The following is a 20,682-nucleotide window of genomic DNA, read 5'->3' on the forward strand; positions in this document are numbered from 1 at the left end:
GATATTTATTTTCACATAATTTCATATAATTTTCACATATTGTTACCTATTTTGGGGATCTGTCAGGATCATCTTGTTTCACAGCTCTCATTTTACAGAAAAGAATCAGAGACCTATAAAGATTAAGAAGCTTATCCAAGGTCACAAAATTGGAGTTGCAGAAATAGCTAATATTGAGTATTGCATGTTGAATGCAAAGATACAGGGTAAAGTCAACTGACTTCCTACACTGAAGCCTATGTAAAGAGCAGAACATTGGGTTGTCACCATAAAGTCCCACAGGTGCAATTTTCAGTATGTCCAGAGGAAGAACAGCTTTGAAAGCTGTTTCCTCAATAACCAAAGTCATGAGAACGAGTTTTTAAAAAGCTTAGGCATTTTATTTTTTTTTAAGATTTTAGTTATTTGAGAGAGAAATGGGTTGAGAAAGAGAGAGCATGAGCAGGGTGAGGGGTATAGGGAGAGGCAGATTCCCTGCCCAGCAGGGAGCCTAATGCAGGGCTCAATCTGGAACTCTGAGATCATGACCTGAGCTGAAGGCAGATGCTTAACCCACTCAGTCACCCAGGCACCCAAAGTTTAAGCATTTTTTAAAAAGATTTATTATTTTAGAGAGGCAGGAGGGGCAGAGGGAGAGATCACTGGCAGACTCCCCACTGAACATGGAGCCTGAGGCAGAGCTTTATCTCACTACCCCGAGATCATGACCTGAGCCAAAACCAGGAGGTGGACGCTTAACCGGCTGAACCACACAGGCAGCCCAAAAGTTTAGGTAATTAAATGAGAACTAAAACTTTCAAGCCAACTCGCTGTTTGTGTTTTTTAGTTTGCATGTTTTCTTCCTTGTGTCCATATCTGTGGCAGAAGTAAAGTGATGATCAGAGTGTTGCTTGGTGATTACGGAGTGCATAGCAGGTGGGGGTGGAGCCTTGGGGAAGGATACCCTGACGGACAAGTACAGTTCCACTTGAGGGCACACTTGTCATCTGGCTAGTGGCTAGTTTATTTCTGATGTGGGCTAATGCATCCTCTTTGAACATTGCTGGAGACATACAGTCTGTGATTACTGATCTGGCTCCCCTTTTCTCCGCTTCCCACCATGCCAACCATCTGCTTCCCCTTGCCCAGGACCACTCTGTGCTACCTATTGAGACTTTCTTTCTTTGGTATGTTACAGTCATCAGTGTTAACCTTGCATTCACTCATTAAACATTTATTGAACATTTACTCTCTACTGGGCAGTATTGTAGGTGTGGAGGGTGGGGCTCAGAACACAAAGGAAAAAGACTTAATGAGAAGTATATAGTAGAAGGGGAAGACAGTACACAAATAAATGAAGACTGTTCGTTTCAAATAGTAGTGGCAAAAAATCGTGATGTATTGAGGAATTTTAGGGCAGCAAATTTCAGATTGGTTAACTGGGAAGTGCTTATGTGGGAGGTCTCATAAAGCTGAGACACAAATGATAAGAAGCCAGCATGAACCAGTGGAGTGGTTGGGGAGGTTGCTATCGCCACTTCATTCCGGAGGAAATTAAGGAGCGCCTATGGGGATCATACTGTGTTCAGTTAGTGCTTCAAAAGCACACTGCGTGTTGTCTTTACTTCAGGACTTACTACTGAATATATGCTCTCTTCCCAAGTCAGAGTTTAGTGGGCTAGCGTGGGAAAGGCATTCAGTACAGTGGTTTAGAGCACAGGCAGCCTGGACTCAGACTGGCCACCTGGAAGTCTAGGCTTGTTATTCTGGGCAAGTTACTTAACCCCTCTCATCCTGCATTCCCATTGTTAGAATTTATGAGGTTATCATGGACACTGAAGGAGGTAATATTCAAAAAACCCCTATTAGCTGCTAAAGATGATGGTGATAGTTGTGATGTTCTCTAGGGGGCATGGGTGAATAATCCCATGAATGTTGAAATATTTGCTCCTGTTTGGCAGTGAAAGACTGGACGTACTTTTAGCCTTCTCTCTATAGGGTAAGTTTTTCTTTGATCTCTCCCATCAGTTTCACCCCTCACATCCGTTCATTCATCTCATACATTCATTTATTCAACAAACACTTTTGTTTTAAAAACTACGTTGAGGTATGAGTGATGTACAAAAAGCCATACATACTTGACATCTACAACTTGATGAGGTTTGGAGAGAAGTATACACTTGTAAAATCCTTTCCATGCCTCCAAAAGGACGGTTTTTGCATGCTCATCTGCCCTTGCTAGCTTCTGGATGAAGGACTTAATGAGACGTGGTCTGTGCTCACAGGTGCTCAGTTAACTATCTGCTCATCAGGCAGTTGCATTCACTGTGGTTGGTGACTGAGGACATGCAGGGCACCGAGGAGCAGGTGATTGACAATACAGGTAAAGTGGGCTGGGAATTCTATTCTGAGGCAACAAGAGCAGGGAGGCATGAGCTGGTCTGGCAAGTGCAAGTAGCTGAGTGCAGAACTTGAACTAAGGCAGGCTTGGAGTTCGAGAGTGCAGAACTTGGCTTACGTAGACGTTTTTACTATCCTGTAAAGAATGAGGAACATGAAATATTCTGAGACTAGATCTCCGGTTTTGTAGTCTAGAAAGATAACTGGCAGCATAAATGATGGAAACCCTGGAAGGAATCATATCAGAGGCAGCATAAAAATCTTCTTTTGTATCTTTATCTTTATTGTCTTCTTCATCCACGGGAGGTAGAGTTTCTCTTCTCTTATCATCACCACAATACAGTCGTCCTATCTTACTCCTGATATTTAGATTCCAACGTCAGCACATAAAGTAAAACCTGTATAGAGCCCCCCACCCCCAAAAAAAAGTCCTTGAGAATTTTCTTAGGAAGGCATTGCTTTGGAGATCAATTCTTTCATTGAGTTTGGCCTGGTGTTTTTTTTTTTTTTAAATTTTGTTTTGTTTTGTTCCTAGGGTTCGAAGAGAGATTGCTACTGCTTTGCTTTGGGCATGAGATGAAATATTGACTTTGCTTGCATTTCAGGGCTATTCTGCATGCATATGAAGGAGCACCAGGTTCATGATTTCTAGTTCATGCCTATGACAAGGCGCAGGAGCATTGGTTGCCTCAACAACTTAAACTATAGCTGCCGTGTTTGTGCTGCTCACGTATAGCCGTTTTCTATGTCTGCAAAGGACATTAGTTCAAGCGAGTTTAAATGCACCTACAGCACAATTGCTGCTGTTGCATTAGTACTAACTTTGAGTGTTTTCTGTGTCAAACAATGCAAAGTGTATTCATCATCTCATTTAATGTTTAACAAACATGTGAGGTGAGTGGGACTTATCCTCGTTTGAACAAATTAATCTTGTTATGAGATGTATATTGTTCTCGAGTATACCAATAGTTAAGTGATAAACTGGGATTAAAACCTCAGTTCACTCTGGCTTCAATCCTATATTCTTAGCTTCTATGCTGAATTTTCTTTAATTAGAAAACCATTGTATTAAAACAGGCAGAAACAAAGCAAAACAAAAAATAAAAAACCTTCCCCCAAACCTAGGAAACTTAAAGACTGCGGTAGCTGAAGGGGTAGAGAAATCATAAGATTCCAAAGAAATGAAGAGAGAATGGAGTTTTACTATCTTGAAGAAGACCATAGGTAGGTAGTAATTGTCAAAGAACATGAACAGTTATTTCAAAAAGGAAGAAACACAAATGACTCATACATGAGAAGAAAGCTTTCTATAGCTGGCAATCAAAGAAATACACAAAATAAATATTCTTTTATTACACTGGCACAGATTTCCTGAATGGTTATATTTTGGGTTGGCACCCTTACTTACTTCAGGTGACGGTGTAAATTGATAGAATTTTTTGGAAAACAATTTGATAGTATGTATTACCTTAATCCAAAAACATTTTTGCAGGGGCGCCTGGGTGGCTCAGTGGGTTAAAGCCTCTGCCTTCAGCTCAGGTCATGATCCCAGGGTCCTGGGATTGAGCCCCACATCAGGTTCTCTGCTCAGCAGGGAGCCTGCTTCCTCCTCTCTCTCTCTCTCTCTGTCTCTCTGCTTGCCTCTCTGCCTACTTGTGATTTCTGACTGTCAAATAAATAAATAAAACCTTTAAAAAATTTTTTCTGCAGGAGATAGAAGAATACCCTGTAACTTAAAAGAAAAGAGGGATGTATAGAAATAATTTTTAAAAACTATCTCCTGGAGCCAACGGACAGTACACCCATTCAGGCCTCACAGGAGCCTGGAGCCAAGGCAGTTACATTCTCTCTCTCCCTCAGACCAGCCTCTTCTGTATCTCTGTGTGGATGGCAGAAAACAGGGTCACTCCAAATCTCAGTCACACCACTTCCTAGTCCCAGTGCCCAGCAGAAACAAAAGTCCCAACTAATGATCCTTGGAGAGAAACTCTGACAGCGAAGCATTGGTGGGCACTTACCCATGATCCCATCAGATGTGGCTACAGAACACAGAGGTCATTTGTCTTATCTACCTACTCAGAATGTCCTGTGAAGCAGAAACTCTTTGAAAGGAAATAGTTAGGGTAGGCAAATACGAGAACACACCTGCTACATGTATCATGAGCTCTAAAAACGTTTATGTCCTTTGATCCTACAGTCCCAATTTTAGAAATCTACCAGTAGTAAGTTATCTAGTGATCCAGTAAATGATTCCTCTCATCAGGTGCTCCAGTGGAATGGAGAGAAGTGGGAAACTATGGATATGTTCCATAATAGGGAAATAGCTACATGAATTATGACTTAGTCATGAGATTAGATGTTACATAAATATTAAAAACAGGTTTTCAAAAAATATAGAAAGTGCTTACAATGAAATGTAGTATGCATGCACTGTACTGTTACATTTTATATAATACACACAAAAAAATATTAGAGGGAATTAATGCCAAACACCAGTTACTACTAGATTTTCTTTCTTTTTTTTTTTTTAAGATTTTATTTATTTTACAGAGAGAGAGAGATGACAAGTAGAGAGGCAGTCAGAGAGAGAGGAGGAAGCAGGCTCCCCACTGAGAGGAGAGCCCGATGCGGGGCTCGATCCCAGGACCCTGAGATCCTGACCTGAGCCAAAGGCAGAGGCTTCAACCCACTGAGCCACCCAGGCGCTCCTACTACTAGATTCTCAAATCCCTTTTGTCATTTACAACTTGTTTGTAGATATTATTTTTTTATTTTATTTTTTTAAAGATTTTGTTTTTAAGTAATCACTACATCCAATGTGGGGTTCAAACTCCCAACCCCAAGATCAAGAGTTGCATGCTATATCAACTGAGCCAGCCAAGCTCCCATTGTCTGTAAATTTTAAATGATTAACAATGACCTTACAGTAATCTTAATATTAAAAAATAAACTAATATAAAATGACTCAAACTATAATCTGGTAAGGAAGATAAACCTGTCCTAAGTAAAATAATAGTAACTGACATAACCTCATATGTATTTTTGTGTTATGGATTGTGTAAGAAAAGCTTAAGGATGGGTTTCCTAATAATTAGACTCTTTAGAAGTAGAATGGTGTATTCAAGAACTACTTTCCTATCACTTATGGTATTCAAATAGAAATGAGACAAGCCCTTACAAGAACTGTGGAGAAGATTCATCTGTCATGTATGAAGAGTTAGATGGCATCTAAAGTCCTTTTCAACCCTAATGTTTTATTAGAGAAACAGGTTTACTGTGGTGATTGTTTAAAAAAAAAAAAAAAAAGTTTGATGTTAGGACGATACACAAGGCAAGTAGCTTTTGTGAAAGAGATGTGAAGTTCTTATAGGGGAGATGTCACAATCTGTAGGATTAAGCAGGAAGCAATGAATTTGAGTCATATCTTGAAGGGTGTGATCGCTAGGGATTGGATTATGTGATAAAAGTCATTTTAAGGTCTGCTAATGGTTGATGCTGAGGCAGATTTTGGATTTGGCCATTTATGGATTAGGATAGTAACCAAATTGGTTTGCCAAATTGGAGAAGCATTTTCCTTGTTCATTTTCTACTGAGATAAGTGAAATGGTACAAAACTTAAACTGCACAATAGCAAAGTCAAGCCAGTCTGCTTGTTTGTGGCCTTAACAATATTCTGGGAAGAAAACTTCAGGATGATAGGACACGATTTTTGGTGGGTTTGTTAAATTGTGGCAGTAATATATTAATAGCTATGCTATAAATTCAGCCTGCTTGTTTAACTTCAGACATTAAAGTTTTTTGAAACTACACACAACTACACAGGAACCAAGGACCTTTAATTGTGTGTGTGTCTATGTGTGTGTGTTTGGGGGTGGGGGAGTCATCTTTTTGCCAAAGTAAAGTAATACTGAGTGCATGTTCTTTCTGTTCATTAGAAAACAGTGTAGGTCCTTAAAGAGTAAGCTGCTCCCAGGGCTGACACTTGGTGTAGCTTTTCTGTAAAGCTGATTTTCCCAATTGGAATAGGCATAAAATTATTGCTGTAAAATGATCAATAATCTAGCTCTTCCTTGATTTATTTTTCTGCTTTCTGATCATTGCATACATTGAGTCTCTTCTGTGATGATTAACAACTTCTAGGCCAAATCTTTTTTTTTTTAAGATTTTATTTATTTATTTAATAGAGTTCACAAGCAGGCAGAGAGGCACGCAGAGAGAGAGGAGGAAGCAGGTTCCCCGCTGAGCAGAGATAGGCCAGTTCTTATGAGTACATCTTCAACTCATGGTCATGACCACTTGGAAAGCTCTAAGGTGTAGAGTATTTATGATTTTGAGCTCATGTAGCTTCAGCCTTCACCTACCTAATAGAATTACAGCATTTGGCACTCCTTTTCTAAATTAGTACCCAATCCCTCATTAGAGTTTGTCACTGCCTTTTTGTCGTAGAATATTGTCAAAGTAGTCTCTTTTCTCAGAAGAAGCAGCTCTGTACCTGGTATACTAGCCACTGGCTAATTCAATAGTTTGACTACCTCAAAAGCACAATTGCTTTGAAAAAGGCTGTTTTAATATGTATATTTATGTAAAATGTCTAAAATCTATCCAAGCATGGAATTAGTTTGTTACATATATTTTAGTAGTAAAATACTGAAGCAGTGTGAATGTTGAGGCAAGAAATGGTTATATGTTGTACGTTTTTGTTTTTAAACAACAAAGAAATTTTAGTGTTTATCGCACTCCTAAGACACTGCTGAACTACCAGTCTTCCAGTTAACCTTTCTTTCCAGTTGCATTCCTCTCCTCTGAGTTCCGGAAGCACTCTGTGGTTCTATCTGCTATCAACATATTTTGCAACTGGCTGTTACCTTGTCTCTCTACCCAACTGGATTGATTTCCTGAGGCCAGGAACTATTTTATTCATCTTCAGTCCCCAGCTTTTGGCTCTGCACAGAACCCATGCTTACACTTAGATCGCTGAACTGAACTAAAACAAATGAAAAAAATGTAAAGCAATTTACCCAAATTACCTGCAATAGCTGTGTGTTGCCATTTCAAAGATTGGAAGATAAGACTCAGTTGATAAAGCATGCAACTCTTGATCTTGGGGTTGGAGGTTTGAGCCCCACATTGGGTGTAGTGATTACTTAAAAACAAAATCTTTTAAAAAAAGAAACTAAAAATAAAATCTACCAACAAGTTGTAAATGACAAAATCCCCATAGGATTAGAAGAGTAACTGCCTCACCCAGCTCCTGTATTTCTTCTTCCGGAAAGAGCCCTTCCCCAGAAAAGAGAACTAAGCAAATCCTCCTCAAATCTCTGATGGTTCTGGATCCATTATTGTCTCTTCGTGATTACATTGGGTGCTGGTGGGGGCCATGGATTTCGTTAATCAAATTTATGCGTATCATTGGCTAAAGCCCAGCAAACGGAAAGTGCTAGATAAAGCATCTGATGAAGGAATGAGAAGAATGAGTCATACCCAGAAATCTTCAAAATATTTGAAGAATCACTGGTTTTTCTGCCCTATGGAATTTTAGGCATGGTTGGTTAAAAAGACCAAGATTATGTTATCATATGTAATTGTGATGATTACATATCTTAGATAATGTATTGGGATTGTAACAATACTTGGTGACAAGTCATCGTAAACATCAGGTTTCACAATACTTCAGTGAATTGTCAGACCAAAGACCTCTTTGTCTTTTCTTTTATAAGAAAACAGAAATATTCCGCATTTACTAACCCTGTTAGAGAAGTGTATCAGTACATATTTAACAGACTCTTACCTAGCAGATATATTTGAAAAAATAAGCAAAACCTGTCCTTCTGAGGTAAAGGTAACAGTTGAGTGAGTGAGAAAGTAGCTGCAATCAGCAGAGGAAAAAGTGCATTATGGACAAAACATTTTTGAAAGGACTGTTTGGAAATGTTTACATTATTGTGTCATCACCAAAATAGATATGTGTATCATTTTTTAAATTTTCCTTTAAAAAACTATTTCTGCATACACATTTAAACTTAAATACACGATCTTTTTTAGCTGTTTTAGAATCTTTGAGGTAGTTATAGTAGATTTTAGACCAAAGGAAAAAAAAAAAAGGTAACGCTTTCTAAGACATCAAGACAGATGGAAATACACTAGAAGAATTTCAAGGAAAACTTTTGCATAATTGATAGATGGGATTTAAAAATGTGTATCATGATTTAGTGAGTGCAGCCAGTGATGTACTTTTTCCCCTTAGAACAATGAATCTTCCTCTGCTAGGGGCAGTCATTAAAACCACGTATGGAAGTAAACCAACTTAGATCTGCTGTTTCAAATGGCTGGATCATCAAATATTTAACCAAGATTTTTAAAAAAAGCAAAGCAGATTAAATCACACTGATCCCTCAAAAATAGTATATTTTTTTAAAGATTTTATTTATTTATTTGACAGAGATCACAAGTAGGCAGAGAGGCAGGCAGAGAGAGAGAGAGGAGGAAGCAGGCTCCCTGCAGAGCAGAGAGCCCGATGTGGGGCTTGATACCAGGAGCCTGGGATCATGACCTGAGCTGAAGGCAGAGGCTTTAACCCACTGAGCCACCCAGGCGCCCCTCAAAAATAGTATTTTATCTTTACCTCACCTTACCTGAAGTTTAATTTTTGTATTTTACAGTATGCATTTTAGTGCATAATACTTGTGTTTAATGCATTTAACTTACACACATACCAATGGATACATCCACACTTGAAGGTGCATTGCCTAGTTTTCACACTGAGAGGGAGATGCCATCATAAAGTTTGGATGTCACTGTTCTAACAAGCCCTTCTTGACCTCCCTAACCCCATGGCAGTAACTGGGCCCCCCTCAGATGTGTCGGTCACCGTTCTACTTGTCTGCTCTCCCTTTGACTCCTTGGAGGAGACAACCATTCAGTGAGATTGCATTAAGTGTCTGATCCAGTGTGCAGAGGGCCTATAGACACAAACAGGACAGTCATAGTCCTTTTTCTTCAGACGCTTTGAGAATGGCAGGAAAGACAAATGCTGAACAAGGACTCTGTATGAACTTTCATTTAATTACAGTTGTAAATGAGTATTCAAAGGAAACCTAGAGGGGATAGTGAGACCTAATCATACGAAAGACCTTAAGGCCATAGGAACTGAAAAGAATAGTGTGGTAGAAGGCACATGAGATGCCATTGAAAGTGATGGTGCAGACTTCTCCAAAAAATTCCCAGGTACTTAGCAGCCTGCCATGTATACTGTATTAAGCCCCATGTAAGGGCTCAAAAATTCCTTGTGAATAAATGGATAAAACAATTTCAGAACAAACCTCTAACTGATGGTTCAAAATTTTATTTGATCTGCACAGTGTTTTTGAGTTATTTCGTGTTTTTGAAATTTTAGAAAAATCCATAGTCTAGGTTGCCATAAGTAACTCTAATTCATACTATTTTAGACTGGTATCCTTACCCATTTGTGTTATGTGCCTAGATGCGAGATTCATTTGCCTTTCTGTCCTCTATGTAGAGAATAAAGTTTATGCTACTGACAGTGAACTGTTGACTAATAGATTATTTGAGTTCTAGTGATTAAAGTACAAACTAAGTATTAGATCTTAAAGACCATATGGTTATTTTATCATTCTTAGTATAATATTGAAAATCTCTTTCACCATTATTGGTAAAGTATACAATACACAGATTGCTAGGATAATAATTTGAAAATTTCAAGCAAGTAAATGTGTAATTTATCATGTACTCATTCTTCAGTTTAAGGCCCTTATGATGGAAATTGCCCATTTTCTTTTTTCTTCTTTTAAGTTCTTTTTTTATCCTTGATCTTCATTCCTACCACAGAAAAAGGTATCTGAAAGCTTACTAAAATTTGGAAGGACTAATAATCTATTTCTATTTTTTGCAGTTTTCTTTATTTCTGTAATAGATTCCTGAGATGGCATCAAAAAGGAAATTGCATGTTTAAGTGAGGTATCTGTGGGATAAGAGGGAAGAAATAAGTAAAATGGATGATTTGCAGATGGGATGGTACTGGTTATATTTAGGTTATCTTTTCTTTCCATATTCTGAGTTTGTCCTTTAAGAATGTTTGGGCCAACACAAAAGGCCAAGCAGCTGCTGTTACCCCAGCAAGCTGTGCATTATGATCTTGAGGAAAGGAAGACAAGTAATTAAAAGAAATCTGGATGAGGCAGCTGATCAAGAAAGGAGAGAAACAAAAGCCCGCCCACTGTTCTCCCAAGTTAGTAGCAAGTAACTGGCTGTACTTTACCCTTTATCTGACCTGCCAAGGGCAAAGCCTAAGTTTTATTTTCTTAAAGCCCCAGAGGAGCTTTTCTGGAAGCTGTGTGGCTATTTCAAAGTTGGAAAAAATAATAGTTAGGTTCCTGTGGAAATTTATGGAAAGAAAACATTTTTCTTGACTTCCTTCTCAAAACCGGTGATTGATAGAGGGAGCATGGTTTGGGAACATACTTTGACAGCAAAGTGGCAAGAAATGAGTCTAGAAAGGTAAGCAGGGGACAGAGACTTGGGCCTTTGTGTAGTTCGGATTCATTCTGAGCCCAGTAAGCAGCCATAGAGGATATCATCTGGCAAGTGATGAATAACTCTGTAAGCAGCAGCAATGTTTGCCAATCTGCCACAGATGTCTTCACCATACAGCCCGAAATCAGGCCCTTTCCTTCCCCTTTGCTGCCTTACAAAACCTCAGGAATCCTTCTAGGTAAAGTTCAGTCTTCTTCAGTGAAGGAGGTCACTTGCAGATATATGGAAATGAGAGCGTGAAGCTGAAAGAGAGGTCAGTCCTGGAAATGCTTCCAAATCTTCTGCATAGTGGAAGAGTTGTAGCCGTCAAGTGGGCCCATTGTCCAGAGTAGATGCTGAAGAAAGAAGAATGCAAAGGAATGGTACAGGCAGTAGAGAGTTGGCGAGGGAATTCATAAGCGCGAAGAATTAGATTGGCCGTGGCAAAGATAGACTGGCTGAGGTTGAGTGTCATGAATTCATGGAGGAAAATGTTCTAGTTGCAATAACTTTTTATCGTGGTACAAATATACATGGCATAAAATTTACCATTTTTGCTGTTTTTACGTGGACAGTCAGTTCTGTAGCATTAATACGTTCACATTGGTCTGCCACGGTCACCACCAGCCATCTCTAGAACTTTTTCATCTTCCCTAACTGAAATTTTAGATCCAGTAAGATAATTGCTACAGTATTTTGTTCACACACAATGTCAACCTCAGCACCAGAACCCTGTGGGTAGACATTGTTGTGGTGCACACAGGGGAAGGAGCTGCGGTGCAGGACAAGCACCTGCTGGAGAAAGCAGCTGTAAAGAGTGACTCTGTTGTGAGATGGGTGAGGCAGGAGGACTGCGATAGGGTTGAGCAGAGAAGAGAAACGGATATGTAGTGTGTGTCCAGCATCATGTTAAGTGCTGTGTGTATGTTCTTTAATGAAGCTATTATGAGAGCTAAAGAAGACGTTGATTCCAGAGTTTAGGAAAGGGAGGAATCTAGGAGGTGGCAAGATGAGGATGGTAGGATTTGAAACCTCAGAATTAACTTGCTGCTGAAGTAAATGTGACTTCCTCAAGGAAATGCACAGCTCTTCCAAGGTAGGGTAGTCACTTGGTATGGATCAAGTGGAACCCAAAGAAATTGTGCAAAAATAATAATGATCATAATTAAAGAAGAAACACTGTATTTATCAATTAACTTTGTTTCTCCTTTGAATTTAGATAACACCAACTACCTGGGATTAAGATAAAGGCTAAATGAGATAAAAAGCATGTCACTGAGCTCCTTAGTGGCAGTGTTTGTTTAGGGTCTGACTCTTGGTTTTGGCTCAGGTTATGATCTTGGAATCATGAAACTGAACCCTGCTTGGGCTCTGTGCTCAGCAGGGATCCGGCTTGAGATTCTCCCTCTCCCTCTGCCCCTTCCTCATACTTGCGTGCTCATGTGCTCTCTCTCAAGTAAATACATCTTTAAACAAACAAAAAAGCATGCCAGATGTGAAGGTGGACTGCAGTGGAGGGAAAGGCCAAAAAGAGAGACATATCACCCACTTAAAGTGTGTTTGCTGTTGAGCTGTGTAGGCGAACATGTGAAATGAGTGGTGTGATGGAGGAAATCCATAGTGGTAAAATCAGACAAACAATAAATTGGGATATGGAGATGAATTCCATAATTTATGTTAGAGAACAGTGTTTTTATTCTCTAGGATTACGCATTTTTACTTAGAGAATTACAACATTTCAGGTACAATGTTTCTTTTATATACCTAAAATATATAAACTATCCCTATCCACTGCCATAAGAAAGATGTGTAGCTTTCCATGGGCTTCCGAAGTAGAAGAGTAATGGAGTTGTATTAGAACCCAGAGTGAACAGTGATGTAATCTAAGATTATATTATCATCCATCCAGAAACTCTGGTCTGAGGGGTGCTGTCTACTTTAATACTGTGCTATGTGGTTGGGACTTTAAGCATCTAACTGTGGAATTAATATAAAACATTTATATTACATATTTTTTTAAAGAATCTAGGTTCAGGGATAGTAGGCTTTCTTTGAAGATCTCTATGAAAATAATTTGGTACAAAATATTTAAACAACAGCATTTACCTGGCACATATTCAGAAATATGTAGGTCTTACTTCATTAAGTCTCAGACATGCAAAATGGAAATTATGCATCAGTTGGTTGGCTTTTTAAATTAAAATGTGTTTTTTTAGGCCAACAAAGGAATCATTTTAATATCAAATTGTTATTTGATTTTATTAGATTGTTGTTAGAAGACTAATGAGGGCAAAATGGGTTAAGATTTAGATTAGTTTGGGGGCACCTGGGTCACTCAGTGGGTTCGGCCTCTGCCTTCAGCTCAGGTCATGATTTCAGGGTCCTGAGATCTGGTTCTCTGCTCAGCAGGGAGACTGCTTCCTCTCTCTCTCTGCCTGCCTCTCTGCCTGCTTGTGATCTCTGTCCATCAAATAAATAAATAAAATCTTTTAAAAAAAAAAGATTCAGATTAGTTTTGTTCTGTGAAAATGGAGGTTGCCTCTCAGTTAAATAACATTAGAGAATGAGTATGAGGATTTTACTCCTTAGCTGATAATTGAAAGTCACAAGTACTTATTGTTGTATCTAAACAAACTGAAATATGAGTATTCACTTGGTATAACTGTCCTGTTTTTTATTGCCAAAATACGTTTATTAGTAAATAATTATTAAAGCCACTTTTGCCATTAGTACATGGAAGTTTTCAATTACATGACAGATGATGTGCTGGATAGCTTTAAATAAAACTGCCAGGTCAAACAACTTAATCTACCACCTTTTTAAAAACATTGTAGATTAATAAATTTTGTTCAGGAAGTGCAAGTTGCATGGTAAAATTTTTATTTTAAATCATTCCCATTAGAAATGGTAAGCTATTGAAAATAATAGAAGTAGGCTTTAACGGAAAAAGTAAACTAAGATCAATATAATGAAAAAAAACAAGTGGTTATGAAATACCATCTAAATGTGGGGCAGAACTTTCTAAGTCCTTATTCAATCAGTTTGTGAAGAATAACCTTTCTTTAAGGAGACACATAAGAACAGAGAGCCAGCCCGTTAGATCTTCAGGACATAGGGTATCTTATGAATAGCTGTGAGTTGTTTAGTATTGATTTTGGGTATTTTCAGGGCTGATACCTGTGACAAATAATCATAATAAATTAATGAAATGCCATACACTATTGTAAACTTCAATTTTCCCAAATGGACTTTATGTGAAACTAATTAGGTCACTTCTGAATTTAAGATTTTTTTTAAATCACAGGAAACAGATAAAATGAACCAGTCATTATCTTTGCTATTGATGGGAAAGACAATGAATATACCAAAAATCATAGTTTTGGGTTTACACTAATACCATTCATTTCATAGCCTGTTGCTTTTTATTTGCTCCTTAATTTTTAAAATTAGAGGATAATTTATATACAACAAAATTCACCCTCCTGAGGGTAGAATTGAGTTTTGACAATTGCATATGGTCATGTAACCACCACCACAATGAAGATCTAAAGCAGCCCTATCTCCTCCTAATATTCCATCATGCTCTTTAAAAAATTTTTTTTTAATTTATCATGCCCTTTTGTAATCAGTCAGTCCCTCTCCCCACCACCTGCTGCTTCAGATTTATTTTCTGTCCCTATAGGCTTTCCTTTCCAAAATGTCATATAGAGTCATGTATGTGTACCCTTTTAAGTTGGCTTCTTTCTTTTTGTTTCAAGTTTTTATTTAAATTCTAATTAGTTGGGGTACCTGGGTGGCTCAGTTGGTTAAGCGTCTGCCTTTGGCTCAGGTCATGATTCCAGGGTCCTGGGATCTAGTCCCACATCCGGTTTCGTGCTCAGCAGGGAGCTTCCTTCTCCCTCTGCCTGCCACTCCCCCTGCTTGTGTGCGTGGTCTCTCTCTCTCTCTCTCTGACAAATAAATAAAATCTTTTTTAAAAATTCCAATTAGTTAACGTAGAGTATAATATTGGCTTCAGGAGTAGAATTTAGTGATTCATTACTTACATATTACCCAGTGCTTATCACACGTGCCCTCCTTAATACCTATCATCCATTTAGCCCATTCCCCCCACCTCCCCTCTAGCAACCCTCAGTTTGTTCTTGATCTTTAAGAGTCCATTTTATAGTTTGATCTGTCTTCTTTTTAAATCCCCCTTCCCCTACATCATCTATTTTGTTTCTAAAATTTCACATATGAGTGAAATTATATGGTGTTTGTCTTTCTCTGACTTATTTCACTTAGCATAATACAGTCTAGCTCCATCCACATTGTTGTAAATGGCAAGATATAATTTTTTTTGGTGGCTGAGTAATATTTAATATATGTATGTATGTACATATATATGTATCTGTGTGTATACACACACACAAACACACCCCCCCACATCTTTTGAGGGGGCAGGGAGGGACAAAGGGAGAGAGAGAATCTTAAACAGGTTCTATGCCCAGTGTGGAGCCTGAGGTGGGGCTGGATCTCAAAACCCTAAGATCATGACCTGAGCTGAATTGGATACTTAACCAACTGAGCCACCCCTTACTACATCTGCTCATCAGTGGATGGACATTTGGGCTCTTTCCATAATTTGGCTATTGTTGATAATTCTGCTATAAACATTGGGGTGCATGTGCCCTTTGAGTCAGCATTTTTGTATCCTTTGGGTAAATACCTAGTTGTGCAATTGCTGGGTCATAGGGTAGCTCTATTTTTATAAGTTGGCTTCTTTCTAATGCACATGTGAGTGTCCTTACGTGATTCCTTCTTATTGCTCAGTGTTATGCCATTGCATGGATTTACCACAGTTTGCTTATCCATTCACTAATTGAAGGATGAGTGGGTGTTCCAGCTTTTGGTGACAATGAATAAAGCCCTGTAAGCATTCCTGTACAGATTTTTGTGTGAATGTAAGTATTCTTTTCACTTGGTTAAGTACCTTGGAGTGTGATTGCTAGGTCATGCAGAAGTACACGTTTAACTTTGTAAGAACCTTTCCTGGCTACTATTGGGGTAGCTTAGAATTTAGTACAAGTTTATGGTAGATGCTGAATATAATCACAATTTACCATTTGTGGACAATGAGAGTCGGTGACAATAGTTATACTTTATTTTAATTACCACTTACTAGCTGCAAATCATGTCTTGATTTTCTGGCTTTCATCCATAAAACTTCAAAAGTGGATTGCATTATATCTTAATTTATTGTACAAAAGTGAATTTAGTTTCTTAAAGGTTGTCATTTTATTCGTGTTATTGGCCAAAATTTTCAACCTCTTGAAACTCATTTTCTCTTCTACAAAATGGGAATTACTATTTCCTACCTTACCTGTATTATTCCTTTTACAGAAGAGTCTGTAAAATAGTGATAAATTATTAATACCTTACAGTGAGGATTTAATGAAACGCTGCATAGAAAGTGCCTAGCAGTACCTGGCACAAAATAAATACTAACTATAAAAAAAAGGAAAAGCTATTTATTTGTTTGAAAACCAAACCTGAATTTACAATTTAAACATTGCTATCAAAGCTAAGAAAGTACAATTTAAACATTGCTATCTAAGCTAAGAAAGCACAGAAGTTGGGACATTTTTATGACAGGGAAGTGTTCTGTTTTTTACATTACTGTAATTTGCCAAGGTTAAGTGGTCTTGGAATCAAATATAGACAGTTTTCCTGCTGCAGTGAAATTCAAATCCATGGGTGGAGTTTGCAAAGGAAATAAAAGACAATTCACATTTCTTCTTTCTTTGACTCCTTCTCTCCATGTTTCTAATTATCTATTCTTTTTAGATCAGTTGTAAAACCTATTTCTTTTATTAAGAGTTAAGTTGATAACCCCCACTTCCTAATGAGCAGGTGGTGGTTACTGTGAGTCTCATTTGAACAAATACATAGCCCGTCATACCTCATCCTGAACATTGCCCTCCTGTCCAGACATTGAGCGTTTCCTAAGCAGGTGCAAGTGACCCAGAGCTTTAGGACTCAGTGAGTCAAGAGTCCAGACAGGCAAGTCTCTGCCCCATTAGCTGTCCAAGTGCGGTCCGTGACGTGCAGACCCAGACTGGCTGTGTCTGCGTCACTTGGGAGCTCGTCAGAAAGGTAAATTCTGGAGCTCCACCACAGACTTCCTGAATTCAACTCTGGAGACGGGGTTAGGCAACATATGTCTTAAAATGCCATCCAGGTGATTTGATGCAACTGGAGGGTGACAGCGATTGTGTGTGGACATCTGAAGAGGGGATTAGAGAGATTATTTCCAACCATGAGAGTGATGTCTGTGTAACCTGTTACTTCATTGTGATTTTATAAATGTCTTCCTTGATATTTTCTGGTGTTTCAGGGGATCAGGAATTTTAAAGCACTTATTGAATGATATCTACTTATAAAGATATACAAAATAAGTAATAAATATTATACCAGTTAAAAAGTATTCAGAAATCACCTATAAAATTTGTTTTCCTTAGGAAATCTGTGAGTAGTATTTACTCACCAAGCTCAATGAGCTGTGCTAAAATGGAAGGTGGAAGTGGCAGAATAACATTTGTGATCATTCAAAATGACATTTTTAACATCTGAAGCCTGGGAATCCTGGATTCTGTAACCTCTTCAGTCCAAGGCATGGACCCAGTTAAAGTGGAAACAAACAGTTTTCATGTTGGCTTTTTTAGAACATTACTAATAGTTAAGGAATTAGTCAGTTTATAAACCATCCTATTCCCAAACGTATTTCTAGTTCACTCGGAGCTTCCATGTGCCTCCGTTGTTGTTTCTTTTACCGTAATAAATAGAAGTCTCCCATCTTCAGATACTTGGCCTCATGAACAGCACTGCGGCAGCCCTTCCTCTGGGGGAGGTGTGGCTATTATGCATGAGATTGTCTGAGCTGTAAGGTCTAAGAATGCCCTGAAGTAAACAGTGTCCTGGTGGGGCTTCTGGTTTGCCTGTGTGTGATCTCCAGTCTACCAAAGGCTTTAAGCCAGAGTGAGATTTTATCACATGATCATTAAAAGAGTAAAGGCAAATATTTTGTCAAACCTGAGTAGACTATCAGTATATGTGAAGTCATGTCCACTGATCAAGGTAAGTGGTTTCATTTTCTAGTGTATCTTTCTTATGTTTTTTTTAGAGTGTGTGTGGTCAGTTGATAATTGAGCACGCCGAGGGGCATACAAGTGGCAGAGTGTAGTTTTGTTTCAATGTTAAGAATAAGGTTCACTTTATTTTTCAGCTTTAACATTAAAATATGTACTATGGCTCTTCCAACAGGCGTCTTCTGGGTTTGCAAAGTACAAATTTGTTTAAGTTCTGTTTCTCTGACTCATTCTTACTAACGTTAGAACAGTTTGAAAACTGAGTCAGTAAGGAGAGGAATGCAGAGAAAGAAAGAATTTTCTTTTTTCTTCCGTTTCTGGTGTGAACAAAGCTCACAGATGTTTACCACTGATCCTTTCCTAGAGCTATTGCATGGAGCAGCACTGTGGTCAAACACCCCCCCCCCCAACACACACACACCCACCACCACCACCCCAGTCTGCTCGTTTTGGTAAAATTCAGGGGACTGAGTGTTCTGGGTTTTTCATTTTAGATAACATTGTAGAGATAGGCATGGGGTATTTTTAAATTGTTAGTGGTATTGAGCCCCTGTTGTTTCTTCCAGTATTCTAGAGAGCATATATATGGGAAATTATTCAAAGAAGAATGAAATTCTACTGTGTGGTAGAAATATAATCATATGATAGGAAATTTCTGCTAAAAATATTTTTTAAGACTAAAATGGGTTCATTTTGTGCAGCTAATATTCCCTTTTTTCTGTATGGACAGAATCCCTCCTAAAGAATACATCCATTGCTGAGCCAGGTGGGCTGCACCTTACAGCGACTGGCCTGCTTAGCTACCAGGATTCTCTTCCCTCTGACGTCACTCCTTACTTCTCCGGGCAGGCTCACTCGGTGGGGTTTGCACTGCGTGTGGAAGCCCGAGGGCGGGGTTGGTCGTAGCACTGCAGCAGGGAAGCTGAGGCTCCTTTCTGGAGCTGCACAGCCTTGGCTGGCTCTGCTCCCAGGTTCCCGTAGTCTAGAGAGGAAGGAGCCCAGTCGGTGCCCGCCCCTGGTCTCTCCATCATCTGGGTGGAAGCCTTCACTCCTTTGTGGGGGTTCTACTCTTCTTGCATAAGTAAGTTCAGAGTTTGTGTCCTCTCTTCGTGGTTTACCAACATATTCCAAATATGAAAATATTTTTTAAAGGGACAATAGGGAAGTATTTTCTTTCTTCGAGACTGAAGTTCCCTCTTTGCTTGAAATAGCTTCTGTCCCTTCTCATTCCATTGTCAAACAATTAGGGATGATTAGAGGGACTTGATATTCCCTCCTGGAAGGCAACTCTTAAATGGAGAGAGAACTACTAGAATTTTCTGCTCCGAAGGACATCTCCCCATAGCGAGTGACCTGAAATGTAGGCTTAAGAAGCTACTTTTAAGGTTTCTAAACTGAAAGGACAGTAATAGAGCACTTCCTGTCCCCACCAGTGGTTTATTTTGTTGCTGTTATGTTGTCTAAGAAAACATTTTTTGCATGCATATTTAGTGTACATGTTATTTTGTAAAAGTTTTATCTCCTTTTAGCGAGTGGAAGAACTTTTCCTTTACAGAACCTGTACTTACAGGCAAACTCATATGGAAACTGAAAAGTGAAAAGTAATATGAGGAGCACTCAGTAGGAAGTATTATTTAATCTTTGCAGGGATGATAATATGGGCTTCATTTTGTAGTCATCCAAAATATATGTAACTTACACTGTGATCCAAGAGTAAGATTTAAACTTTCCCAGGTCTCCTTAGACACTAGAATACCATTCATTAAAATAAATAAGTAAACACACCTTGTTTTTTTCTTCCTGCATTTAAGGCATTTAACTTTGAAATTGTCCCATAGGAGGAAAATAAGAAAAGAATGAAGATAAAATAAAATGTAACCATCTAGAAATGTTTCCTCTTAATAAGTTCTTGTAAAGCTTGATTTAAAGGGGATAGAAAGCCAATTCATGGATTAAAGTGGGAGAATTATTTATGGGTTTATCCTTCATCCAGTTTCTTTCAAAATTCATCTGGATAATTGGAAATTGACCGGCATTTAAAAATTTAGAACCAGGAGTTAAATTCTGTGAACTATTATTTGCTATGCGATAATATATTTCTCAGAGTAATAACAATGATATGTTGCTGGGTCACATTACTGGGAAGTATGAAATCTATTTTGAATATAATGAAAAGTATATAAAGCTTGATTTTATATACTTTTACTTTATATACTTAAAAATGATTATTTTTGTGACTTTGCAAATATAAGCCCCCTAATGACTATTGAACTGGTGAAGTTACCGATTTATAAAGAATATCACCAGTTTTTCTCTTTTAACATTGCCCAACAAATTTTTTTTTTCTTGATTTACTTCCGTCAGGTTTGCTAACTTAGAATGGAAAATAGCAAAATACAGAATGAAATGATTAGCAAAGAAGATATTTTTTGTATTTCTTTATTCTAAAATTCACTAACTTATTTAGATACAGGACAATGTTAAGGAGACATGCTTAGGGATAGGGAATATAACTGTACAGTAGTTCCCCTTCACCCAGGGTTTCACAAGCAGATGATCCTTCTTCTGATGTGTCGTCAGAAGGTCTGTAGTAGCCTAACAGTATGTCACAATAACTGTGTCATTCACCTCCCATTAGCTTATCATG

General features: G+C 38.3%; 1 protein-coding gene across 4 annotated transcripts in view; it reads left to right on the forward strand.

Moving 5' to 3' along the window:
• The window catches only part of FGD4 (FYVE, RhoGEF and PH domain containing 4), a 202,178-nt gene that overhangs the window by 87,667 nt on the left and 93,829 nt on the right, over window positions 1-20,682 (forward strand). The window contains exon 1 of one of the 4 annotated variants that reach the window (XM_032349953.1): window positions 17,402-18,024. The exons of the other annotated variants lie outside the window; for them this stretch is intronic. Within the exon in view, the coding sequence (XP_032205844.1) occupies window positions 18,009-18,024 (16 nt within the window). The 5' untranslated portion in view covers window positions 17,402-18,008. Of the gene's footprint in view, window positions 1-17,401; window positions 18,025-20,682 lie in introns of those variants that run through there. 4 annotated transcript variants of the gene reach the window in all.

This window comes from Mustela erminea, chromosome 6 (genome assembly GCF_009829155.1).
Source record: "Mustela erminea isolate mMusErm1 chromosome 6, mMusErm1.Pri, whole genome shotgun sequence".
Taxonomy (NCBI): Eukaryota; Metazoa; Chordata; class Mammalia; order Carnivora; family Mustelidae; genus Mustela; species Mustela erminea.